Source organism: Salvelinus alpinus, chromosome 34, assembly GCF_045679555.1.
Source record: "Salvelinus alpinus chromosome 34, SLU_Salpinus.1, whole genome shotgun sequence".
Classification (NCBI taxonomy): Eukaryota; Metazoa; Chordata; class Actinopteri; order Salmoniformes; family Salmonidae; genus Salvelinus; species Salvelinus alpinus.
This window is the reverse complement of record NC_092119.1, coordinates 15,778,928-15,806,517: the sequence shown is the minus strand read 5'-3', so window position 1 is coordinate 15,806,517 and position 27,590 is coordinate 15,778,928. Positions and strand designations below refer to the sequence as shown.

Below are 27,590 nucleotides of genomic sequence, written 5' to 3'. Positions count from 1 at the left end.
TTTCTCAGGTAAGGGATGAACACTACAGTAACACAATAATAGCGTTCTGATTTACAACACTTTACGACAATGTGGTACCTGCTGTTTCTCTAGCATAGCTGACAATGGGGCCTATTTGAATTAGCTTACACCAAAGGGAATCCTAAAATTATAAATCATGGTATGCATAGCTAGATAACAGATGATGTCCGTTTTACCCTCAGGTCTGTCTGTCTAGACTGTGATCAAAGTGCCCCCTAACATTCCACAAATGGAGACGTGATAGGGGTGACCCACAGATGGCTGATTGAGGGGAGTGAGGGGGAGATGGTGGATTAGGTATGTGAAATAGAAGAAATAGATGAAATAGATGTCACACACAAGAGAAAGAAAGAAATAGAGAGATAGACTTGCTGCCATCCTATTGTTCATTGCAGATGCTTGCTGACTTGGCAATTCAAGAGAACAACTGCGTGTGCTCACTAGCGGTAGAGAAGGAGCGGTAGAGCTCTATAGTTACCAAGAGGTATTAGAGAAACTGTTGACAGTATGTTAAGCACTCAAGGTGCATTCTGGGTAGCGTAGTTAATCAAGCAGCCGAGGACATTGGCAACGAAGAGGCCTATATATTTAGTTATTGCAGAACTGTAGTGTAAAGGATGTGTGGGATATAACCACATTTTCTGTAAAACCATAAAACCCTATAGCCCCTACATAATGTCTAGAATGGTAGAAGATGATGGAATTAATTTTTCATTAAACTTTTATGAACCTTTGGAAGTAAGTAAAAATCAGCATTCAGGGTTTTCTATTTTTTCTTTTACAAGACAGTTGTTGCAATGTACTGTATGTGTTGTCAGTGCAGTGCAGCACAACGGACTGAAGTTCCAGAACAGGTGTAACATGTTCCAGGAGTTCTATTATCTTCTGGGTGTTCTACAAACCAGGAGAAAGGTACCTGTGTGATCTGTGTGGACTGCTCACAGAGGGTCCAGAGGTCTGCTGTGACATACTACATTTGCCCCGTTGCTGTTTGCAATGAACACGGGGGTAAAAGAAAGAGAGTATGTTTCAGTCCAGGCAAATAAAGAACAAAGCTACCGATGAAAAGAAAATACCCCAAATAAAAGAATAGAATAAGGTGACCTTAGAACAAATCAAATATGTGAAGGAAGGTGACAACAAGAGAAAACAAATAAACTAGGTATTTTCAAAGTGAACAGCTACTTTGAACAGCTACAGCTGGATGGTCATGCTGTTATTTGGAACAAAGGGAATTCATTCGCTGCTGAAGCACAACGTATGATATGATGCATGATTTACTATGTGGAAGACAGACGTAACAAATGTAAGATATACATGTACTGTATCTTCAAATCATTGAGATCAACCATTGGGATTGAAGTGAAGACAATACATTACTTCTATAGACTTGAATTGATAAAAACCAAGGGTTTTCAGCAGTATTAAAGAGCCAATATTCCATGAGCACTAAATTACAGGACTCGAAAACCACAGGACTGAAAAAAAGTCAGAGTTTTGTGTGGAATGTATATACATGTAGGAAGGTGTACAGAGAAGAGGTGAGAAAGAGAGGTCCTAGGATGGTGGGAGGGAGTGACTCTGCATGGCCTTAAACTGGAGCAAACTGGGCGGTGCATTCAGGGGCACAAGTGACGCACTGTCCGTCTTAGGGAGGAAGTGCCAAACACCTTCCTTCTGGTAGGGCACCATGTAACCATGTCAGGAGTATTACTATACGTTACCGATCGACGGCGACTTGGCGTGCTCCTGCCCGACACCGGGCTTATGGAACCAGAGGTGGTGTCTAGCTCATCAGCTGACGACCACGTAGACAGATTCTGTGATAAAATAGAGGAGAAAGAATAGAGACAAGAGGGAGGGAGGGAGGGAGGGAGGGAGGGAGGGAGGGAGGGAGAGAGAGAGAGAGAGAGAGATACACACAGAGGGAGGGAGGGAGGCCAAGCATGAAATGGTGTTAGATACAGTAGAGAAAGGCTACAAACGTTTCTCCTGTACTATTTCTTATTGTGTAATGTGTCTACTGCATGGAGATACATTACATTGTTCTATTTAATTGTAAAAGTGCGTCTGTTCTGACCTGTTGGCTGCTGGTAATGTCCAGAATCTTCTCCAGCTCTCTGAGGTCTCTGGTCACCTCCTTGAAGAGCAGTTTGAGGCGGTTCCCGATGACGTGAACCTTCTCCTTGGCCTCCAGACAGTCACTGCCCTCGCTGTTGACCAGCAGCTGCAGGGACATGTCCTGCAGGGACAACACCTTCCTCTGGGTGTCTAGCAGCTCACAGCGGATTTTCTGTGGAGAGAGTGAGGGAGGTTGGTTGGTTCACAATTTTACTTACTGCAAGGTGTCAGTCACTCAAGAACATTTTCTAATTTGAGATCCCCACGCTTAATTTAAGTCTCCAGTTGACATCAATCAATAATTTATATAAAAGTCAGATTTGTGTGTGCCTATCTCACCTCCGAATCAGCCCTCACAGAATATAGTTTATTCCATCTGACTGTGGAATTCACTGTCTCATCAGCCCAGCCAAGCAATTTATAAACTTGATCTCCACTATAAAAAACATCTAGACATTATCTCACATTTCCTTTAGACTAACATTTCGTTTTTTAACAGCGGAGGTTTGTATAAAGCTTACTGTCTGTCTCTCCGACATTTGCAACATTGTTTCAATATTCAAATCTCCATCTGTCCCATAATAATGAATGTGTCGGGAGTCGGGACGAGACAGACAGTTTCTCAGCCAGTCGAAATCATGAATCAGCTGGCATAATTTTTATGGATATAAACAAAGAAATGTCAATTGAAAAAAGATAAAACGAAACGAAGTGCAGCTAATTTGCAGTGTTTCCAGCTTCAGTTTGAAGTGATTGTGTTGCTGTGTTGTTGGATAGCTCCTCTGAACAATAGTGTCCTGACAAGTAAGAACATTTTCTATGACAGGTGAAATCGTCCCTCATTAGCTCATTGTTATGGATGTATCCAAATAAATGTAAATAGTAAACAGCTTAAACAAACGCAAATGCTGCTACTTTGCTGTTATTCTGGCTTCACTTTTTGACGTGACTGTAAGTTAGCCGTAGTTGGCTAGCTAGCAAGCAAGGGATAAGAACATTGCCAGCCAGTATGGCAATGGAACATTTAGAACAAATGACTGGGTGGCGTCCATAGATACAGAACAAAAATGACTGAACGACTGGGTCGCTTCACTAGCAACCGAACCGATAGAACGAACGACCAGCCGGCTTGGGTAGCAACCCAAGATTTGTGTCGGGACTATATCTTGCGAATGGATGACATAGTATGAATAAATTCATCAAAATAACGTTTTTTTAATCAAAATATGTCAATCATTATTTGAATATGTTGATAACCCGTTGTATAAAAGTGATAATGCCCAAGAAGCCGGTGTTTGGAGGATATATTGACTTTGTCTCGGGCCTAACAACACAAGTGCCAATATATCCTCCAAACACCGGCTTCTTTGGCACTATCACTTAAATATAACATTACTAAAACGCTTCTGTACCAGGAGTGTTTTGTGGTGCTCATGGAGGGTGTTGCTGTCCTGGATGGGGTCAATGGGAACAATCTCGTTCCTCCTGCGGTCAATGTTCTCCAGCCACAGTAGCAGGCCGTGACTCATCTCATGGAAGTCCTACAGGAGAGTAGATGGGAATACAAATGCATGCTAATCACCTTCTACCAAAAGTCATGACTTCTACCAAAAGTAACATATTTAATATGTCTAACTAATGATAAACCTGGTCATTGAAACACTATTTAATTGTATCCTGTCTCAGTTGTCCAACATGCAAACATCATTTGTCCTGGTTTGAATTTCTTATTAATTGACCAGTAAGTAGCCTGGTCCCAGAGCTGTTTGCGCCTTAATGGCCATAGGAGTTGGCAAGACAACACAGATCTGGGACCAGGCTAGGTGGATAGACAGTTGGACACCTACATGACACTGCATTAGGGCCTTTTGTAGCGCTGCCCTCCACTCCCCCAGAGAGGTGCCCAATCTGTCCCAGCGGTTGTTCATCTCTTTCAGCCTGGCCTGCAGGTCCTGGGACTCTTCTGTGGCGGACTGGACAAACTCTGCACTGCACAGGTTGATGGACAGCACCGTGGCCTTACGCTTGTCAACAGCCTTCTGCAGCTCCTGTAGACAGACAATATGAAAAGAGATGATTTGAGAGGGTGTCATATCAGCACAGAGTATTTTTTAAATACCCATCTCTAGTTGCAAAGCTTTCCCAGAGATCCCAGGTTTTTTATTATCCCAGTTGGAGGATTCCAGGACCAGGAGGGAATAACCATGGAGGGAATCATACAACTGGGATTCATCCAACCAGGATTTCTGAAAACCCCCGGAACTTTGGGAAAGCCTTACACACCTTGCAGGCTTTGTAATCCTAGTGAGTAAGCAAAGTTCAAAGGTCACCTTCAGTTTTTTGATGCGCATCTCGATGGTCTGGATGTCGGTGCTGAGGTCCAGCCTCTGTTGCTGCTCTAGCTCCTCCCCTGCCTGCTCCAGCCACGCCCACACAGCGTTGAGGTCAGAGTTGAACTGCTGCCACTGCTGAAGGTTCTGCTTCAGACGCATCTCTTTACTGAGGGCCTGGGCCTGCAGCAACTCCCAGCGCTGTATCACACCTACAGTACAGGGGGGAAGAAAGAGGAATTTATTATTTATATGGTAATAAGACATCTATCTATATTTTTAGTGAGGGGCCTGAGCCTGCAGTAACTATCACACCTACAGTGCAGCAAGGTAAAGGAGGAAGAAAGGAAAGGGTATCAAATGATTAATTTGGTAATGGTATATATGGTATATATGGGATATATGGTACATATGGGATGTATGGTACATATGTGATATATGGTACATATGGGATATATGGGATCTATGGGGTATATGGGATCTATTGGGTATATATGGTATCTATAGGACATATGGTATCTATAGGATATATGGTATCTACATGGTATATATGGATATATGGGATATATGGTATCTACATGGTATGTATGGGATATATGGTATATATGTTATACATGGTATATATGGGATCTACATGGTATATATGGTATCTACATGGTATATATGGGATATATGGGATATACAATATGTTCAGTTTATCTATCATTCATGTCTACAACTGATTATACTGTATATTCAGGCATTTGAGGTGACATACAGCTTACAGTCCAGTACAGGCCATTACAGTACAGGCCCGTACAGGTCCGTACAGTACAGTCCAGTACAGGCCATTACAGTACAGTCCAGTACAGGCCATTACAGTACAGTCCAGTACAGGCCCGTACAGGTCCGTACAGTACAGTCCAGTACAGGCCATTACAGTACAGTCCCATACAGGCCCGTACAGTACAGTCCAGTACAGGCCATTACAGTACAGTCCAGTACAGGCCCGTACAGTACAGTCCAGTACAGGCCATTACAGTACAGTCCAGTACAGGCCCGTACAGTACAGTCCAGTACAGGCCATTACAGGACAGTCCAGTACAGGCCCGTACAGTACAGTCCAGTACAGGCCATTACAGTACAGTCCAGTACAGGCCCGTACAGTACAGTCCAGTACAGGCCATTACAGTACAGTCCAGTACAGGCCATTACAGGACAGTCCAGTACAGGCCATTACAGGACAGTCCAGTACAGGCCCGTACAGTACAGTCCAGTACAGGCCATTACAGTACAGTCCAGTACAGGCCATTACAGTACAGTCCAGTACAGGCCATTACAGTACAGTCCAGGCTCGTACAGGCCATTACAGTACAGTCCAGTACAGGCCATTACAGTACAGTCCAGTACAGGCCCGTACAGTACAGTCCAGTACAGGCCATTACAGTACAGTCCAGTACAGGCCCGTACAGTACAGTCCAGTACAGGCCATTACAGGACAGTCCAGTACAGGCCCGTACAGTACAGTCCAGTACAGGCCATTACAGTACAGTCCAGTACAGGCCATTACAGTACAGTCCAGTACAGGCCATTACAGTACAGTCCAGTACAGGCCCGTACAGTACAGGCTCGTACAGCCCCAAAAAATGTGTCTGCCTTAAAAGCTGTTGACTTTGTACTTACTTCTCTGCTTGAGTACTCTGGAGCAAAAACAACCCAGAAAACACACAATGTTGTCTCATCGTGGACTACAAGTTGTGGGCATTAATGTACCATTGCTACTTTACATCTTAAGAGCTCTCCACCTCTGACTATCTTAAGAGCTCTCCACCTCTGACTGTCTCAAGAGCTCTCCACCTCTGACTGTCTCAAGAGCTCTCCACCTCTGACTGTCTCAAGAGCTCTCCACCTCTGACTGTCTCAAGAGCTCTCCACCTCTGACTGTCTTAAGAGCTCTCCACCTCTGACTGTCTTAAGAGCTCTCCACCTCTGACTGTCTTAAGAGCTCTCCACCTCTGACTGTCTTAAGAGCTCTCCACCTCTGACTGTCTTAAGAGCTCTCCACCTCTGACTGTCTTAAGAGCTCTCCACCTCTGACTGTCTTAAGCCTGAATAATATCAACACCTGATGGCCAAACTTTACCTGTTGTTTGTGATTCATCATCAATGGGGTCAGCAAGTCCTGAGGCCTTGTCCCCCTCCCCCTTCAGTTCGTAGCCAACCCTCTTCACCGTGTCTATACTGCTACGACACTCTCCCAGCAGACGCATCTACACAACAGGACATAGGACAGCAAACAGACAGAAAGCATGTCACTGAGACGCTCACAACAAGTAATCACACCGTAGGAACTTCTTAGGTAAAGGCAAAATGTTTCCTAAAGACCTTCCATTAAGACAGAATGGTGATAAGGATGTCATATCAGACAGTACTCACATATCCCATGTATGATGCATCCAGCTCTGGCCCGGTGGGGGTTCTGCTGCGGATGACGTTCTCTGTCTGTTGCAGATGTAACTGGCTGGTGTCCAGAACCCTGTCCAACTGAAGGATGTGGGTGTCCAGGGTACCTCCCTCTCCTGAGGATGGGAAGAGTGGATGGACACCCACATGGAATACGGTTAGATAAGGGCTTTGATTTTATGTTCACGGGCCAGCTTCTTAGACCTAGATTAAGACTACTCCTGTGAGATTTAAAAGCACTTTCAATGTAGATTATTCGGGAGTTTAATCTCTGTGTGAAAGAACGGACCTAAATGTTTTCTTCAAAACAGACATAGAAATCCATCCACTGCAAAACGTTGTGAGATCTCATTAATAGTTAGTGTTATCATCCACGTTGTGAGATCTCATTAATAGTTAGTGTTATCATCCACGTTGTGAGATATCATTAATAGTTAGTGTTATCCATCCACGTTGTGAGATCTCATTAATAATTAGTGTTATCAATCCACGTTGTGAGATATCATTAATAGTTAGTGTTATCAATCCACGTTGTGAGATCTCATTAATAGTTAGTGTTATCAATCCACGTTGTGAGATCTCATTAATAATTAGTGTTGTCAATCCACGTTGTGAGATATCATTAATAGTTAGTGTTATCAATCCACGTTGTGAGATCTCATTAATAGTTAGTGTTATCAATCCACGTTGTGAGATCTCATTAATAGTTAGTGTTATCAATCCACGTTGTGAGATCTCATTAATAGTTAGTGTTATCATCCACGTTGTAAGATATCATTAATAATTAGTGTTATCAATCCACGTTGTGAGATCTCATTAATAATTAGTGTTATCCATCCACGTTGTGAGATCTCATTAATAATTAGTGTTATCAATCCACGTTGTGAGATCTCATTAATAGTTAGTGTTATCATCCACGTTGTGAGATCTCATTAATAGTTAGTGTTATCAATCCACGTTGTGAGATATCATTAATAGTTAGTGTTATCATCCACGTTGTGAGATCTCATTAATAGTTAGTGTTATCAATCCACGTTGTGAGATCTCATTAATAATTAGTGTTATCCATCCACGTTGTGAGATCTCATTAATAGTTAGTGTTATCAATCCACGTTGTGAGATATCATTAATAGTTAGTGTTATCATCCACGTTGTGAGATCTCATTAATAGTTAGTGTTATCAATCCACATTGTGAGATATCATTAATAATTAGTGTTATCCATCCACGTTGTGAGATCTCATTAATAGTTAGTGTTATCCATCCACGTTGTGAGATATCATTAATAGTTAGTGTTATCCATCCACGTTGTGAGATCTCATTAATAATTAGTGTTATCCATCCACGTTGTGAGATCTCATTAATAGTTAGTGTTATCAATCCACGTTGTGAGATCTCATTAATAGTTAGTGTTATCATCCACGTTGTGAGATCTCATTAATAGTTAGTGTTATCCATCCACGTTGTGAGATCTCATTAATAATTAGTGTTATCCATCCACACTGTGAGATCTCATTAATAGTTAGTGTTATCCATCCACGTTGTGAGATCTCATTAATAGTTAGTGTTATCCATCCACGTTGTGAGATATCATTAATAGTTAGTATTATCAATCCAGTCGTAAATTAGAAGACGATGGACAAAGAACATTTTTAGCACAATAAAACAATAGACAAAAAACATCTCCCCAGAAGATGTGCACAACAACATGCACCTTTAAAACACACAGGATGCCAACACAAGAAATCAGCTTGAGGTTAGCTACAGTAGCCTACGTGCCGCACAAATGAAATGCAAAATGTTAGAAAGCGGTGCTGTTAGTTAACGATGCCTACTGTTATGCTTCAGTGGGCCTGTGAGAAAACCAAACCAAACTCGTAGCAGGCAGAAAGCAGGCTGTGAGAGTTAGTTTTCCACAGCAAGGCATGTTGCCTACCATCAGATGACCTCAGATGACCTCTCTGAGATCGAGGCTATCTTATCCCCAGTACCTGCCAGTAAGTTGTGAGGGGTCTGGTATCATTAGTACCTGACAGTAGTGGTGCAGGGATGAGGGGTCTGGTATCATTAGTACCTGACAGTAGTGGTGCAGGGATGAGGGGTCTGGTATCATTAGTACCTGACAGTAGTGGTGCAGGGATGAGGGGTCTGGTATCATTAGTACCTGACAGTAGTGGTGCAGGGATGAGGGGTCTGGTATCATTAGTACCTTATAGTAGTGGTGCAGGGATGAGGGGTCTGGTATCATTAGTCCATGACAGTAGTGGTGCAGGGATGAGGGGTCTGGTATCATTAGTACCTGATAGTAGTGGTGCAGGAATGAGGGGTCTGGTATCATTAGTACCTGACAGTAGTGGTGCAGGGATGAGGGGTGTAGACTACACTGACCTGACAGTAGTGGTGCAGGGATGAGGGGTCTGGTATCATTAGTCCCTGACAGTAGTGGTGCAGGGATGAGGGGTCTGGTATCATTAGTACCTGATAGTAGTGGTGCAGGGATGAGGGGTCTGGTATCATTAGTACCTTATAGTAGTGGTGCAGGGATGAGGGGTCTGGTATCATTAGTCCATGACAGTAGTGGTGCAGGGATGAGGGGTCTGGTATCATTAGTACCTGATAGTAGTGGTGCAGGGATGAGGGGTCTGGTATCATTAGTACCTGACAGTAGTGGTGCAGGGATGAGGGGTGTAGACTACACTGACCTGACAGTAGTGGTGCAGGGATGAGGGGTCTGGTATCATTAGTCCCTGACAGTAGTGGTGCAGGGATGAGGGGTCTGGTATCATTAGTACCTGATAGTAGTGGTGCAGGGATGAGGGGTCTGGTATCATTAGTACCTGACAGTAGTGGTGCAGGGATGAGGGGTGTAGACTACACTGACCTGACAGTAGTGGTGCAGGGATGAGGGGTGTAGACTACACTGACCTGACAGTAGTGGTGCAGGGAGGAGGGGTGTAGACTACACTGACCTGACAGTAGTGGTGCAGGGATGAGGGGTGTAGACTACACTGACCTGACAGTAGTGGTGCAGGGATGAGGGGTGTAGACTACACTGACCTGACAGTAGTGGTGCAGGGATGAGGGGTGTAGACTACACTGACCTGACAGTAGTGGTGCAGGGATGAAGGGTGTAGACTACACTGACCTGACAGTAGTGGTGCAGGGATGAGGGGTGTAGACTACACTGACCTGACAGAGCGGAAGCAGAAGCTGATCCCTGGTAGCTCTCCTCCTCCCCGTGCTCAGAGGCCAGGCCCAGGGCCCTGCTGGCACTCTCCAGCCTCTTTCTCAGGTCGTAGTCATGGTCCCACTCCAGGGGGATGGAGTCCACGCTGGCTGGGGTGCCCCTGCCCGAGCGCTCAGCCCCAGTACAGAGGGGGGCAGTCAGGGAGGGCAGAGGGGAACTCAGGTCTCCAAGACGTTCACTCCAGGGAATGCTGAACAGGTCCCCAGGTTCATCCAGTTCAATCTCCTGGTCCGAGAATGACACATCGTACTCTTCTCCTGTCAGCTGGAAGAGGAAGGATGGGAGGTTAAGGTACACCTATGAGACAGTCAAAAAAGAGACAGTCAGCATCAAAATGAAAAGAACAAGGGCTCAGTAGACGTCATCCCTGGGCTCACCGGTAGTCGGATCAGCTTCTTATAGTAACGCTCCACGCGTCCAAACACCTCCTGGTAGTATCTCCGCAGCTCCTCCAGCTCCTCCTCTATAACAGCAGCATCCAGAGGCTCACTCTTCTGTAGCAGCACCTCTCCCTGGTGGAAGATGTGCCCGACCTTCCCCGTGGTCAGAGAAATCTCCTGCTGGAACGCCTGGTATAAAAAAACAAGCGAGGCAGAGGCCAGACTGAATACAGTGTGTTTTAGGAACATGGTGGTTAGGATACAGTTGAGCCATGGTAGGAGTTTGTTTTAGTTTTGCTACCCGGTTCCATATCAGTCAGAAATAGTGATTATGTGATTATTTCAATGATTACTGATAGAATTCATAGTATAGTCGAGGTATTGAAGAGCGGGAAAATATGTAGGATATGGAGAGAACAATAATCACTTGTGTAAAGAGGCCATCCTTACCCGGAGCTGTTTGATCTTGGCTCGGACGTCACACTGTGAGAAGTGTTCTATGTTGGTGAGCTGCAGGTCCATCTCAGTGAGCCACACCACGACGCTGTCTCTGGCCGTCTCAAACTCCTCACGCTGATTGATAAAGTGCTGGAGAAATCATAAAGAGATGCTTTAGCGTACACATCTCTTGCAGCAGCAAAAATAAATAAAAATCTTCGAACTGGAACTTTGTGCAGACACTCCACATGATTCTGCCGACTAGAACCAATGAAATTACTTCCCTGCTGGTATAGTTTCTTTCCGAGAGCAGTACCAACCCTCATGAGTGTAGAATCCCACTGGGCACAGACATCAATTCAACGTCTATTCTACGTTGGTTCAAAGTCATTTCATTGAAATGACGTGGAAACAACGTTGATTCAGCCAGTGTGTGCCAAGTGGGATTGGACTATATACACCATACTTTCTGTTGTGTTACAGTTGCTCAACGGGCCTCCTCTGGATGTGACTCTGTACCTTGAGCCTGCGGAGGATGGAGGCCACCCTCTTCTGCAGGTTATCCCAGCGCTGGTTCCCGTCGTGGGACATTTCCTGGAGGCGACAGGAGGAGTCTGTGCGGTTCTCCCTGGCCAGACGGCGGTACTGCTTATTGATCGTCTCCAGCTGGGTCAGGCTCTCATGGGCCTGAAACTGAAACGCCTGGAACACACACACAAATATAACCAACACATTTAGAATCTAAAAAAGAGACAAGTTGCTTGATAATTTCATTGACCATTTAATTGATCAATTTATTGCTCAGGGATGAGTTATGAGTTTTGTCCATGTAAAGTGCATTCTGAAAGTGTTCAGACCCCTTGACTTTTTCCACATTTTGTTACGTTACACCCTTATTCTAAAATGTATTAAATTGTTTTCCCCCCTTCATCAATCTACACACAATACCCTGTAAAGACAAAAGAAATAGGTTTTTAGAAATGTTTGCAAATGTACCTAAGTATTCAGACCCTTTACTCAGTACTTTGTTGAAAAACCTTTGGCAGCGATTACAGCCTCTAGTCTTCTTGGGTATGAAGCTATAAGCTTGCCACACCTGTATTTGGGGAGTTTCTCCCATTCTTCTCTGCAGATCATCTCAAGCTCTGTCAGGTTGGATGGGGAAAGTCGCTGCACAGTTATTTCCAGGTCTTTCCAAAGATGTTCGATCGGGTTCAAGTCCGGGCTCTGGCTGGGCCACTCAAGGACATTCAGAGACTTGTCCCAAAGCCATTCCTGCATTGTCTTGGCTCTGTGTTTAGGGTCGTTGTCCTGTTGGAAGGTGAACCTTAGCCCCAGCCTGAGGTTCTGACTGCTCTGGAGCAGGTTTCATCAAGGATCTCTCTGTACTTTGCACCGTTCATCTTTCCCTCAATCCTGGTTAGTCTCCACTGGGAGACCACTGAAAAACATCCCCACAGCATGATGCTGTCACCACCATGAGTAACCGTAGGGATGGTGCCAGGTTTCCTCCAGACGTGACGCTTGGCATTCAGACCAAAGAGTTCAATCTTGGTTTCATCAGACCAGATAATCTTGTTTCCCATGGTCTGAGAGTCCTTTAGGTGCCTTTTGTCAAACGCCAAGCGGGATGGCCTGTGCCTTCTACTGAGGAGTGGCTTCCGTCTGTCCACTCTACCATAAAGGCCAGATTGGTAGCGTGCTGCAGAGATGGTTGTCCTTCTGGAAGGTTCTTCCATCTCCACAAAGGAACTCTGGAGCTCTGTCAGAGTAACCATCGGGTTCTTGGTCACCTCCCTGACCAAGGCACTTCTCCCCCGAATGTTCAGTTTTGCCGGGCGGCCAGCTCTAGCAAGAGTCCATCTGGTGGTTCCAAACTTCTTTCATTTAAGAATGATGGAGGCCACTGTGTTCTTGAGGACCTTCAATGCTGCAGACATTTTTTGGTACCCTTCCCCAGATCTGTTCCTCGACACAATCCTGTCTCGGAGCCTGTCTACGGACAATTCCTTCGACCTCAGGGCTTGGTTTTTGCTCTGACATGCACTCAACTGTGGGACCATATATAGACAGGTACAGTTGAAGTCGGAAGTTCACATACACCTTAGCCAAATGCAGTTAAACTCAGTTTTTCACAATTCTTGACATTTAAACCTAGTAAAAATTCCCTGTCTTAGGTCAGTTAGGACCACCACTTTATTTTAAGAATGTGAAATGTCAGAATAATAGTAGAGCGAATATTTCTTTCTTTCATCACATTCCCAGTGGGTCAGAAGTTTACATACACTCAATTTGTGTATTTGTATTTGGTAGCATTGCCTTATAATTGTTAATTTGGGTCAAGCTACTTGGGTAGCCTTCCACAAGCTTCCCACAATAAGTTGGGTGAATTATGGCCCATTCCTCCTGACAGAGCTGGTGTAACGGAGTCAGGTTTGTAGGCCTCCTTGCTCACACACGCTTTTTCAGTTCTGCCCACACATTTTCTATAGGATTGAGGTCAGGGCTTTGTGATGGCCACTCCAATACCTTGACTTTGTTGTCCTTAAGCCATCTTGCCACAACTTTGGAAGTATGCTTGGGGTCATTGTCCATTTGGAAGACCCATTTGCCACCAAGCTTTAACTTCCCGACGGATGTCTTGAGATGTTGCTTCAATATATCCACATAATTTTCTTTCTAATGATGTCATCTATTTTGTGAAGTGCACCAGTCCCTCCTGCAGGAAAGCACCCCCACATGATGCTGCCACCCCCGTGCTTCATGGTTGGGATAGTATTCTTCGGCTTGCAAGCCCCCCCTTTTTCCTCCAAACATAACAATAGTCATTATGATCAAACAGTTCTATTTTTGTTTCATCAGACAAGAGGACATTTCTCCAATAAGTACGATCTTTGTCCCCATGTGTAGTTCCAAACCGGTGTCTGGCTTTTTTTATGGCAGTTTTGGAGCAGTGGCTTCTTCCTTGCTGAGTGGCCTTTCCGGTTATGTCGATATAGGACTCGTTTTACTGTGGATATAGATACTTTTGTACCTGTTTCCTCCAGCATTATCACAAGGTCCTTTGCTGTTATTCTGGGATTGGTTTGCACTTTTCGCACCAAAGTATGTTCATCTCTAGGAGACAGAACGCGTCTCCTTCCTGAGCAGTATGACGGCAGCGTGGTCCCATGGTGTTAATACTTGCGTACTATTGTTTGTATAGATGAACATGGTACCTTCAAGCGTTTGGAAATTGCTCCCAAGGATGAACCAGACTGAACCAGACCAAGGATGAACCATGATCAATGGAAACAGGATGCACCTCAGCTCAATTTAGAGTCTCAAAGGGTCTGAATGCTTATGTAAATAAGGTGTTTCTGTTATTTATTTATTTTTTAAATAAATTTGCAAACATTTCTAAAAACCTGTATTCGCTTTGTCATTATAGGGTATTGTGTGTAGATTGATCAAATAAATGTAATCTATTTTAGAATAAGGCTGTAATGTTAACAAAATGTGGAAAAAGTCAAAGGGTCTGAATACTTTCCCGAATGCACTGTATGTACTGTATATGAAAGGAGAATATAGTGGTTATATCCAACTAGGACTAGGTGGTCTGTAGTAGCATGTCTGTACCTCAAACTTCTTGAGTTCTTCCTTGGCCACTGTGTACAGTACTCCTGAAGAGTTGGGTAGAGCAGCGGTCTTCTCTGAGGTCACTAGCCACTCCTCAAAACGCATTAAGTCTTCTAAGAACTTCTGCCATAAACGCCATGTCTCTTCAATCCTTACACATTAAAACAATATGGACAGTTTAAGTTGTGGTGAGAGCCTATATCACAAGTACATGTTTCCAAATTGACCAAACCTAGAATTACATCACTGCACTTGTTGATAGTCTTGAAAGTAAAAATTCGGACTACTTTAGAAACTACAGCGCCTAAATCCTAAATGTAGCGTGTCTCGTACTTGAGCCTCCTCTCCATGGACAGGGTACAGATGCTCCTCCAGCGGCGGTCCAGGTTCCTGGTGGTCTGCTGGATGGAATCACACTCTGTGTCCGTGGCACAGACGTCACAGTCGTGTAACAACACCTCACACAGGTTCAACGCAGACGCCACACTTGTGCTGTGCTTCTCTATGTCACGCTGAAGCTCCTGGGTGGACGGAGAGAAAGATGGAAAGATGTTATCTTATATTATGTTACAGAAAGAGGATGTTGATCTTAATCGTTTTTAGAATCAAGAAGCCTACTTAGACTTTTCAATAAGCCTACCTCTGTTGTACTGTCTATAAGCCTGTCTGCTGGGAACTAAACAGGGATCAATAAAATATCAACATAAACAACCGTTATTGATTATGTAGCTGTATCAGTGGCGGCCCACTTTTTGGAAGCGAACCACTCGATTTCGCCCCTACGTTATATGGCCATCGAACATGTCACCCTCCCTAGGAGAGGGGGTGACCTTGACAATTTATTGTTAAAACGAGAGGCTGCCTGGATCTTTAACTTAAAAACCCTGGCTCCCTTCGGTCTCAACGTAGACTTTGATCTGAAGCCATTCTTGTGATTTTGCTATTCATTATAAATGTTTGTAGGCCTATGTAGCCAAATTGTATATATTATCGTATGCTATCCATTCATGTTTTTGTATGTTCTTCTTATATCTGAGAATTAACCAATGATATCAGGCCACACCCGGCCATGATTACAGACACCTGTGTGTGTTCTTTAACAATTTATAAACTAGAGACTCGCAGTGTTTGTCATTATACCCCGATGAAGACAGCTTGTCTGTCAAAACGTTGGTTATTAGGTTATTAAATTATTGCATCTGAGCTTCTAGAGTGTGCGGCGCTTCCTTTTTTTTCAAGTATCAATAGCTATACCAGGGGGTGTACGCTACAATGTGTTTCAAAGTACCCACAGCCCACTGATGAGGTAGCCTGGTGGTCCCAGGTCTGTTTGTGCTGTCTTACCAACTGCTACAGATGTAGGATCTAATTTGATCACTCTTATGTTGCTAAGAAAGTTCCTGCACAGCAGGAAATGAGAACTTGTAGTGTGTTCAAGGTTTAAAAAATGCTTCTAAAGTTCATAATTTACACTCTAAAATGTCAGACTTAATTTGCCCTAATGAAAAATGTATCAACCCTTACAAAACATTTCATTAATAACAATCCACATAATAATTCACATTTGCTGTTGCTGCAGAATTATTTTCCTGCTGTAGAAATCTGTCTCAAATTAAGATACTACATCTGTATGACCGTTGCAGTGACAATGACTATAGGAGTTGGTGAGACAACATAAACAGACCACCAGGCTACTGACACAGTATTTACCTGCTGCAGGTCCAGCTTCCTCTGTATCTCCTGGGAGTCACAGGTGTCGTATAGGATGGGTCTGGACAGCTCAGTCTCTATGTGGGTCAGCCAGGACCGCAGACTAATCATGTTCTTATCCAGCTGCTGCACTGCAACCAGAGTCTCCCTCAGCTTCTTCAATCTGCCAGTGGGATACATAGTAGTTGTTTTAGAAAAACATACACAACGCAGTAGATTCCTGGTGATAAAGCACCTAAAGACAATTAACAAACCATTAACAACGTCATTAAATCGCTTCTTTCCACTCATTGTTTTTATTTAATTTAACCAAGAAGTCACATTGAGTATAGATTGTGCCAAGTACTGTACACTGAGAAAGCCAGAGTGTTTCTGACAGCCAAGAAAAAGTTTGCATCAAAGCAAACATTAATGCCAATGGCCCTTTGGGACACAAGTGTGTGTACAGTGTATCCATGTACTTCCTTTCCCACACACACACAGCCGTAGTATCCTTACCTGGCTCCGATGAGGTCCAGCAGGTGTTGCCAGCGCTCGCCCACCATGCTGAGTTTGTGTTCTATCTCAGATGCCTTGGTCTCATGGCTGGCCTTGACCAGTCTCTCCCCCAGCTGGTACAGCTGCTGCTTGTTCTCCTGGGCCACCGCTATCTCCTCATAATAGTCCTGAGAGAGGAGGGATAGATACACTTTAGAGCGGTTTGAGTACAGCGGAAATACAGTAGTCAGACCCGGTGGAAAAGTAATGTTATATTTGGAATGAAAAACTATTGAAAGAGCGATCAACTGCCACAACAAATTATAACACAAGCCTGTATTCCTAGAATAGAGTAGATCAGAGTACAGTATAACAGAGTACAGTATAACAGAGTACAGTAGAGTAGATCAGAGTAGAGTAGAACAGAGTAGAGTATAACAGAGTACAGTAGAGTATAACAGAGTAGAGTACAGTAGAGTACAGTAGATCAGAGTAGAGTATAATAGATCAGAGTATAACAGATCAGAGTAGAGTATAACAGAGTACAGAAGAGTACATCAGAGTAGAGTTTAACAGAGTACAGTATAACAGAGTACAGTAGAGTACATCAGAGTAGTTTAACAGAGTACAGTATAACAGAGTACAGTAGAGTAGATCAGAGTAGAGTAGAACAGAGTAGAGTATAACAGAGTAGAGTATAACAGAGTACAGTAGAGTATAACAGAGTAGCGTACAGTAGAGTACAGTAGATCAGAGTAGAGTATAACAGATCAGAGTAGAGTATAACAGATCAGAGTAGAGTATAACAGATCAGAGTAGAGTATAACAGATCAGAGTATAACAGATCAGAGTAGAGTATAACAGATCAGAGTATAACAGAGTACAGTAGAGTATAACAGAGTAGCGTACAGTAGAGTACAGTAGATCAGAGTAAAGTATAACAGATCAGAGTAGAGTACAGTAGTACAGTTCAATGGGATATCTGTCTAAAACTAAAACATGAAAAGTTATGCATAATGTAGTTTAAGTTTCTGTTGGTGTTTACCTTGCGTAGCTTCTCGATCATCTCCTCGATTCTGACGTCTCCATTCTGGGAGACCTTGCTCTCCATTTGGGTAAGCCAATCACAGAGCTCCCTGTTCTTCTCCTTAAACACAGCCCACTCATTCAGCTTCTCACCCCCCTGCTGCTGCCGCAGGGATAGCTATGGAGAGAGAGAGACAGCAAGACAGACACATGGAAACTCACACTTTGTAAATACATATACTCATTTATGAGTAATTCACCATGGTAAGGATACTTGTTAGCTGCACAGATAAAATAAATGAACTTTTCCCCATAAAAAATAAACATACACAACTACCGGTACTAGGTAATATGCATAGATTTAGCAGAACCGCAATTAAGAGGTACTGCAGCAGTAGATGTCTAGAGGTGTTGCTTGAAGTAATAGATCTAACACAGTGTTTCCTGTCACTATCTGGTCTCTGGTCAACATACTCATATACAACATGTCGTTTGAAAGGGGAGGCATCCTGCACTGTTTTGTATTGAGGTTTCTCTCTACCTCAGACTTAGTTGCACGCATACCCCTTTCTACATTTGCATACGGCCCAGTGCAGAGCCTGGATGCCAGATCTGTTTCTGCTCTCTTGCCAACTCTCTTGCGACTAGGTGAAACATCTGTTGATGCGCCCTTGAGCAAGGCACTTAACCATTGTTGCTCTGGATAAGTGTCTGCTAAATGACTAAAATTCCACAATTTAGTCAGTGCAAGCCTGAAAGATTTACCCTTGTCCTACTGTATGTAGTGGAGCATTGGGACCACATGTTATTACAACTTAAAATAACTGCTCTTGTCTCTGTTGCCAGACTGATGACACGCCACCTACAGATGCTGTATATTAATTTGATTGTCCTGTTGCTAAAGGAATTTTCCTGCACATCAAGAAATGCAAACTTGTAGTGTATTCGAGGTATAAAAAGGCTTCTAAAGTTTGTAATCTCCACTTGAAAATGTCAGACTTGATTGTATCAACCCCTATAAAAAAAGTATTATGTTAATTATAATCCACATAACAATATACATTTCCCTTTGCTGCAGGATTATTGTCCTGTTGTGTGGAACCTTCTCAAATTAAGATACAGGATCTGTATTGTGTCAGAAACTGCTTCTCCTCACATTAACATATATTTATTTGTATGTGTGTTGATTTGATATAGAGAAACCGACGTGAAAGGTAGGAGAGAGAGTGCTGAAAGAGCAGTGGGCTGGATTCAAACCGTGCTGCCATGCTGTCAGCAGTACACTGTACAGCAACATATTCAACAGCCATACAGTACCTGGTGACAGATTTCCTCCCACTGGCGGTGCAGAAGCTCCATGCGTTCCTGTAGGACAGACAGGTCCTCAGCACTGATGTAGCTAGACAGGGACTCCCTCAGCACCGTCAGGTGGGCTAGGTCTTCTGTCCAGCCGTCAAACGTCTTCTCCAAGTCCTGGTCATGGGAGAAGAGAATGTTGCTACTTTCGTTGACCTAAAGCAGGTTTATTCTTAGCCATAATGACCTTAGCAGATGCAGAACATCTTGGTTTGGAGGCATATTTAACTGATGTAATTACAGACAAACTCAATTGGCACCTCAATGGGTTTGTTCTTATTACATCACGACATTCCTTCAACATTCCTCCAACATTCCCCACGGATGCCAGGAGCTGTTTACTGCTCTCTGCAGTACTGAACATGTGATAGACATAATAGGTACACTACTGTTCAAAAGTTTGGGGTCACTTAGAATTGTCCTTGTTTTTCAAAGAAAAGCTAATTTTTTGTCCATTAAAATAACATCAAATTGATCAGAAATACAGTGTAGACATGTATTTCTGATGTTGTAAATAATGTTGTAAATGACAATTGTAGCTGGAAATGGCAGATTTGTTTATGGAATATCTATATAGGCGTACAGAGGCCCATTGTTGTTCTGATCAGCAACCATCACTCCTGTGTTCCAATGGCACGTTGTATTAGCTAATCCAAGTTTAGCATTTTAAAAGGCTAATTGATCATTAGAAAACCCTTTTGCAATTATGTTAGCACAGCTGAAAACTGTTCTTCTGATTAAAGAAGCATTAAAACTGGCCTTCCTCAGACTAGTTGAGTATGTGGAGCATCAGCATTTGTGGGTTCGATTACAGGCTCAAAATGGCCAGAAACAAAGAATTTTCTTCTGAAACTCGTCAGTCTATTCTTGTTCTGAGAAATGAAGGCTATTCCATGCGAGAAATTGCCAAGAAACTGAAGATCTCGTACAATGCTATGTACAACTCCCTTCACAGAACAGCGCAAACTGGCTCTAACCAGAATAGAAAGAAGAGTGGGAGGCCCCGGTGCACAACTGAGCAAGAGGACAAGTAAATTAGAGTGTCTAGTTTAAGAAACAGACGCCTCACAAGTCCTCAACTGGCAGCTTCATTAAATAGTACCCGCAAAACACCAGTCTCGACGTCAACAGTGAAGCGGCGACTCCGGGATGCTGGCCTTTTAGGCAGAGCTCCTCTGTCCAGTGTCTGTGTTCTTTGCCAATCTTAATCTTTTCCTTTTATTGGCCAGTCTGAGATATGGCTTTTTCTTTGCAACTCTGCCTAGAAGGCCAGCATCCCGGAGTCGCCTCTTCACTGTTTTTTTTATTTATTTTTTATTTCACCTTTATTTAACCAGGTAGGCTAGTTGAGAACAAGTTCTCATTTGCAACTGCGACCTGGCCAAGATAAAGCATAGCAGTGTGAACAGACAACACAGAGTTACACATGGAGTAAACAATAAACAAGTCAATAACATGGTAGAAAAAGGAGAATCTATATACAATGTGTGCAAAAGGCATGAGGTAGGCAATAAATCGAATAATTACAATTTAGTAGATTAACACTGGAGTGATAAATCATCAGATGATCATGTGCAAGAAGAGATACTGGTGTGCAAAAGAGCAGAAAAGTAAATAAATAAAAGCAGTATGGGGGGTGAGGTAGGTAAATTGGGTGGGTAGTTTACAGATGGACTATGTACAGCTGCAGCGATCGGTTAGCTGCTCGGATAGCAGATTTTTAAAGTTGTTGAGGGAGATAAAAGTCTCCAACTTCAGAGATTTTTGCAATTCGTTCCAGTCGCAGTTGACGTTGAGACTGGTGTTTTGCGGGTTCTATTGAGGACGTTTCTAAGTGACCCCACTTTTGAACGGTAGTGTAGGTCATTGAAGTGACAGGCCGCCGTGATCAGCAGATTAAGTGTACATTCTTTTGTCTATATTCTGTCTGTGTATTCTGCTTATTGTAAGGCAATGTCAGCAACACTTCACCAGTTCAAATTCACAGTACATGTAAATGTACTTGGCGGATAAAGGTGATTCTGAGTGAAGGAAAAACATGGTACTATTCTCTTGTATTTTGTCAATTGTTAGCATGCATGGCCCCCTTGCAAAAGAGACCTTGGTCTCATGGATAGAGCTTGGGCTCCCTGTTAAAATAAAGGCAAAATAACAGAAATAAAATGTATTATGTTAGATGGTATATGAGTCACTTCAGTATGTGTCTCCATGAGGTGTATTGAGCAGGTTGCAGATCTAAAGTTACCTTGCATCGCATCTGTTCAGCTTGCAAGTCCTCGTGGTGATCAGGGAGGGGCTGAGAGAACTGCTGTTTGAACTCCCTCAGCTTCTCCAGAGAACCCTCGATGCCTCTCTCACATGTCTCCCAGTCCTGTAGATGACATGGTGTCACTACGTTATTGTGTTCACAATTAGGTATCAATCATCAATAAATCAATCAAAGGTAGAGCTAAAGATGTGTTTAAAGGTACAGCTAAAGGTGTGTTTAAAGGCACGGTTAAAGGTGTGTAAAGGAACAGCTGAAGGTGTGTTTAAAGGAACAGCTAAAGGTGTGTTTAAAGCAACAGTTAAAGGTGTGTAAAGGAACAGCTGAAGGTGTGTTTAAAGGAACAGCTAAAGGTGTGTTTAAAGGAACAGCTAAAGGTGTGTTTAAAGGAACAGCTAAAGGTGTGTTTAAAGGAACAGCTAAAGGTGTGTAAAGGAACAGCTAAAGGTGTGTTTAAAGGAACAGCTAAAGGTGTGTTTAAAGGAACAGTTAAAGGTGTGTTTAAAGGAACAGCTGAAGGTGTGTTTAAAGGAACAGCTGAAGGTGTGTTTAAAGGAACAGCTAAAAGTGTGTTTAAAGGAACAGCTGAAGGTGTGTTTAAAGCTGCAATATGTAACTTTTTGTAGTGACCTGACCAAATTCATATAGAAATGTGAGTTATAGATTTGATATTCTCATTGAAAGCACGCCTAAGAAGTGATAGATCTGTTCTATGTGCGGTTTTGCACACTAGCTTCAAACAGCTGAAAATGCAATATTTTTGGTTACTTAAAATATATTTCACAGAGTTTTACAATGACTTTCTACACTATATATTGCTTGTTTTGTCACATAAACTGAAATTAGGCAAACTATTAGAATTTTAGCAACCAGGAAAAGGTTGTTTAAAGGTACAGCTAAAGGTGTGTTTAAAGATACAGCTTGGTGCAGTGTACCTTCATCAGCTTGTCCAGCTCACGCCTCTGTTCCTCCAGGCAGATGGTGGCATGTCTCCAGCGTTCCTGGATGTCTGTGAGCTCTCCCTGCATTGACACCTCTGCCCTGCTGTCTGCAGATAGGAGCAGCTGCTTCCCAGCTTCTACTGTCAGGATGTAAGAGCCTTGCTGTCGCTGTAGGACCTTCTCCTTTATCTGAGATAACAGGGGATACCGGAAAGTCAGCACATAGCATTAACACTGACCCTAACCATCCACTGTCAGGATGTTAGAGCCCTGCTATCGCTGTAGGACCTTCTCCTTTATCTGGGATAACAGGGGATACCGGAAAGTCAGCACATAGCATTAACACTGACCCTAACCATCCACTGTCAGGATGTTAGAGCCCTGCTATCGCTGTAGGACCTTCTCCTTTATCTGGGATAACAGGGGATACCGGAAAGTCAGCACATAGCATTAACACTGACCCTAACCATCCACCGTCAGGATGTTAGAGCCCTGCTATCGCTGTAGGACCTTCTCCTTTATCTGGGATAACAGGGGATAGTGGAAAGTCAGCACATAGCATTAACACTGACCCTAACCATCCACCGTCAGGATGTTAGAGCCCTGCTATCGCTGTAGGACCTTCTCCTTTATCTGGGATAACAGGGGATACCGGAAAGTCAGCACATAGCATTAACACTGACCCTAACCATCCACTGTCAGGATGTTAGAGCCCTGCTATCGCTGTAGGACCTTCTCCTTCAGAGGCTAGACAGTTAGAACGTAACCCTGACCCCAACTCAGTGATATTTAAATGTTTTCAGCGGTATCTAATGACACAACCTTAAAACACATTTCAATTTTACATGAACAAATAACCTTCAATTCATTACATTTACTGACTTTGAATATCACTGCCCTAACTGTCCACTGTTAAGATGTAGCTGCCCTGCTGCCCCTACAGAACCTTATCCTTCAACTGGGATAACAGAGGCATATAATTATATCAGGATAGTTAGAGCATAACCCTGACCCTAACTCTAACCCTTATCAATGGCTCTAACGTGATAGCAAACAATAAAGGTGATAGGTGTCAGCCTTGCCTTGTTCCCCGGTACAGCTGAAATGGTGAGGATATTGCCATTTGAGGATAAGTACAATACTGTTATCCATTAAATCTCTCTCCATCTCCAAAGTCATAATTGTGCAGGGTGAAAAAAGGTAGTCCCATTCAACACAGTCGTCAGAGAGAGTGAGTTTTGGTATAAATAGTCACAAGTTTTATATCACCAAGAAGAAGGTAGCTAGCTAGGGTCAAGTGGTCATCAGAGTTAGTTGAGCCTAAAATACCTGAACTGCGTCCAGCATGGATCTGGCCTGCTGCAGGGGAACGGGCGCCCCAGCCAGTAGGGCCTCGGCGGGGTGTGAGACCTCCACTAGCCATTTCCTCAGCTTCTCTGACATAACCCTGTAACGTTGCCACTGGCGGATCAGGCTGTCGATGATACCCTGCCTTTGCTGGGCGCGACGCACCACGCCCTGCCACTGGTTACTCAACAGCGACAACTTCAGGTTGAATTCATCCCTGCAGGAGAGAGAGGACATTTAAAGTAAGATAAGGACTGGATTAGATGAATATACTGTACACCAGGGTTTCCCAAACTAGGCCCTGGGGCCCCTCTGGGTACAGGTTTTGTTCTTTGCCCTAGCACTACACAGCTGATTCAAATAATCCACTCATCATCAAGGTTTGATTATGAACCCTGGAACCTGCTGTAGAGGACTCATACAAAGCAGACAAGAATGATCAAGTTTATACCAAGGCACTCATCTACAGCTTTGTGAATGATAAGAGCCAAGTACACGTTAAGTTAAGCCAAGTTTTCTTTTGAAGGGCATCATATGAGTGTCATGATATGTGTATCAACACACTTTACAAAATGAGGCAGTGTACTGTACCTGTCATCCAGCTGTCCCTGCGCCAGCATCCTCTGGCCATCACTGATTATAGAGTGGAGGATCTGCTGACGACTGAACATCTCAGCCTGGAACAGCTGTGAAGAAAACACATTCAGATTTCAGATCAGAGTAAGAGCATCTTGGGAAGTGACATAACAGTAATTATTGCATTATAACAGTCATGATGACTCTGTGGAATCCAGACGTCCCAAATCCCAGCACGCAAAGCTGGTTGAAATTATGTAATTATCCCTTTAACTGCAGTGGGCTAAATCAGGGTCACATAGTCTTAAACAAATCTACCTTGAAACAAAAGTATACACCTCAAACACATGGTTATGGGCTTTAAAAAAAGAAGACACCAGTACCATGTCAGATATAGATTTGAAATGTATTACATTTTGAGTTTGCATTCCAAAATTGTACTTTAAATGCAGCACAGAAGACTGAAATATAACTAAACCGTTTGACATAAAAACACAGGATTATTAGTGTTGACATTTTTTTTAATTCATTATAAAATTATGAAAAATATGAATAGCATTCCACCCATGGGGCCACTAGAGGGAGTTTTGGTAATTTGACTGCAGGAAAGGGCTACAACCAGAACACAACCAGAACTGGTTCAGAACTAGTTGTAATCTGGGATGACGTCATAATTCCCCACCGGGTTCACTACTAGGTTATGTTTCCAGCAGGACATCCTCCACCTACTTTGTGCGCTCTCAGCTGCTCCATCAGACTCTGGTAGTTCCCAGAGATCTCCACGGCCAGCTTCTCCTCTGTCTGTACCAGGAACTCCATCCACGTCTCACACTTCTCCATGAACGTCTGCTGCTGCAGCAGGAATGACTGCAGTTTGCTGAGGAGAGACCAACAACCGAAAATATCAGACACAAAAACCATCAGTCATTGAAATAACTCGGGGGCCTGATTCAGAGTTGAAATAAGGGGTGCAATTCGGACTTTCACTTAAATCATTAATTGACATCGATGGGAGATAAAATTCTAGATAAGCACACAATGTAACAGTATAACTTTATGGCGTCCCCTCGCCCCGACCCGGGGACCCTCTGCACACATCAACAACGGTCGCCCACGAAGCATCGTTACCCATCGCTCCACAAAGGCCGCGGCCCTTGCAGAGCAAGGGGAAACACTACTTCTAGGTTTCAGAGCAAGTGACGTAACTGATTGAAACGCTATTACCGCGTATCCGCTAACTAGCTAGCCATTTCACATCCGTTACACTCAACCCCCTTTCAACCTCCTCCTTTTTCCGCAGCAACCAGTGATCCGGGTCACGGCACCAATGTAACAGTATAACTTTATGGCGTCCCCTCGCCCCGACCCGGGCGCGAACCAGGGACCCTCTGCACACATCAACAACGGTCACCCACGAAGCATCGTTACCCATCGCTCCACAAAGGCCGCGGCCCTTGCAGAGCAAGGGGAAACACTACTTCTAGGTTTCAGAGCAAGTGACGTAACTATTAGCGCGTACCCTCTAACTAGCTAGCCATTTCACATCCGTTACACACACAGTCAAAATACCTTCCCTATGTCATCAAATTATTTACTGAGCCAACCTTAATCTCGTAGAAAAAAGTTTTTGAAGTTATTTCATGTGATCAAAGTTTTTCATGAACGTACCTGAACCTCTCAGTGGTTTGGGTGTTGGCTGCAGACCAGCTACGGTTAAGGTTCTGCATGCGTTTGATCTCAATGTCGTTGAGAGGAAGCCTGTAGCCCAGCTCGTTTAGACGCTCCAGGTCATGAGCCATGCTACTGAATCTCAAGATCTGTCTCTGTAGGGGGAACAGCACAGAACAGCAGTCTCTCAGTAACATCAACAATTCCTTAAGACACTGCCTCTTTCTCAATTGTCTAAAAATCCATCCTCTCCTTGTTTCCTCTCCTTCATTGCTCTGATATGAAAGAACGGACCATGTAAAGGCTAGCCTAATGAGTTTCCACCATATTGTTTTCACCTGTCAAATCTTATCCAATCAGTGAAAAATTGAAAAGGAAACAAGGAAATGAATTGAGAAGTCAGTCATATAAAGTATTATTGCTAGATACTGTAGATCACAGTGACTTACCTTGAGTTCCTCCATTCGGTCCTGGATGATGGACAGGTCAGAAGAACCGTTGGGATCCTGGACCTTCAGAGCCTCTTCTCCCTCCACCATCCAGCGACCTAAGGAACCCAGCTGCTCACTGAAGGTCTCATAGTCCTGGACTCCCGTCTACAGGACAACAAGAGATGTTTTTTTCAATTATCCTTTATTATATCCCATTAAGATATACATACATTGTTCAATGTGTTCAACATGCTTCTACACCTGCATTGCTTGCTGTTTGGGGTTTTACGCTGGGTTTCTGTACAGCACTTTGAGATATCAGCTGATGTAAGAAGGGCTATATAAATACATTTGATTTGATTTGATTTAAGGGATCCCTGGTCAAAAGGCATGAACCAATGGCCAATGAAGCAACTGAAAAGTACATTCTTTAGAAGATCTCAGTAGCATGACGTTACACAAATGTCTCCAGGTCTTTGGGATCATAGAGTAAGCAACTGGTAAAATATATCAGGTGAATCTAGTCCTATCTTCCCCCTGTACCTGTAGTGTAGTGAGCTGCCTGCTGAGGGCCTGCTCCACAGTGGCCAGGCGCTGGGTCAGAGAGAGGTGGTCTGACTGGACGGCGGACGCTGCGGAGGTGTCCACCTGTTGCTTCAGCTGATCTCCTAGCTCCTGAATAACCTGTAGAGATGCCTTCACTGGAGCCTGGGCACGAAGCAACTCCTGGAGAAACACCACCATACACCAACACAGAACTATTATCACTATTATCTATTATCACAAAGTAATATGACCAAATGTCATTTCGTTTTCTGACAAGGATCATTGTTGACCGAAAGCTTAGCGCATTAAACTCTGAAACGTACATCTGATTCAAGTGTTCCAACACTTATTTTCATAGTAGGCCATATAAGCAAAAAGGCCTTAATAGGAGATGACAGTATATAGCTCCGTGCTGAGTCCTATGTGTCAGGTTTTGGCCAGGACTGTTCTGGTTTTTTGTCACTAGATGTCCCCATTGCACCTTTTTTGTACCTTTTGTTTCCCCCTTGCTCTAATTATTGTTTGCACCTGTATGTCGTTCCCTTGTTAGTATTTAATCCCTGTGTGTTCCTCAGTTCCTTGCTCAGTGTTTGTAGGTTAGCACCCAGCCCCAGCCCAAGCCTTGTTGTGAACATATATTTTTCTCTTGT

At 43.5% G+C, this 27,590-nt stretch overlaps 1 protein-coding gene across 4 annotated transcripts in view; it reads right to left on the bottom strand.

Moving 5' to 3' along the window:
- Window positions 1–27,590, bottom strand: part of LOC139563596 (nesprin-1-like) — a 160,868-nt gene that overhangs the window by 2,214 nt on the left and 131,064 nt on the right. For all 4 annotated transcript variants that reach the window (XM_071382386.1, XM_071382387.1, XM_071382389.1 and 1 more), the window contains 26 exons: window positions 26,938–27,120; window positions 26,413–26,559; window positions 25,964–26,118; window positions 25,025–25,172; window positions 24,311–24,405; window positions 23,702–23,936; window positions 22,367–22,561; window positions 21,411–21,536; window positions 19,127–19,282; window positions 17,829–17,987; window positions 16,805–16,971; window positions 16,307–16,469; window positions 14,930–15,117; window positions 14,597–14,747; window positions 11,498–11,680; window positions 10,991–11,128; window positions 10,538–10,729; window positions 10,103–10,424; window positions 6,888–7,030; window positions 6,595–6,721; window positions 4,473–4,684; window positions 3,990–4,190; window positions 3,555–3,683; window positions 2,102–2,314; window positions 1,746–1,841; window positions 938–1,008 (listed from right to left, as the gene is read on the bottom strand). In XM_071382386.1, coding sequence (XP_071238487.1) covers window positions 938–1,008; window positions 1,746–1,841; window positions 2,102–2,314; window positions 3,555–3,683; window positions 3,990–4,190; window positions 4,473–4,684; window positions 6,595–6,721; window positions 6,888–7,030; window positions 10,103–10,424; window positions 10,538–10,729; window positions 10,991–11,128; window positions 11,498–11,680; window positions 14,597–14,747; window positions 14,930–15,117; window positions 16,307–16,469; window positions 16,805–16,971; window positions 17,829–17,987; window positions 19,127–19,282; window positions 21,411–21,536; window positions 22,367–22,561; window positions 23,702–23,936; window positions 24,311–24,405; window positions 25,025–25,172; window positions 25,964–26,118; window positions 26,413–26,559; window positions 26,938–27,120 — 4,295 coding nt within the window. The remainder of the gene's footprint in view (window positions 1–937; window positions 1,009–1,745; window positions 1,842–2,101; window positions 2,315–3,554; window positions 3,684–3,989; window positions 4,191–4,472; window positions 4,685–6,594; window positions 6,722–6,887; window positions 7,031–10,102; window positions 10,425–10,537; window positions 10,730–10,990; window positions 11,129–11,497; window positions 11,681–14,596; window positions 14,748–14,929; window positions 15,118–16,306; window positions 16,470–16,804; window positions 16,972–17,828; window positions 17,988–19,126; window positions 19,283–21,410; window positions 21,537–22,366; window positions 22,562–23,701; window positions 23,937–24,310; window positions 24,406–25,024; window positions 25,173–25,963; window positions 26,119–26,412; window positions 26,560–26,937; window positions 27,121–27,590) is intronic.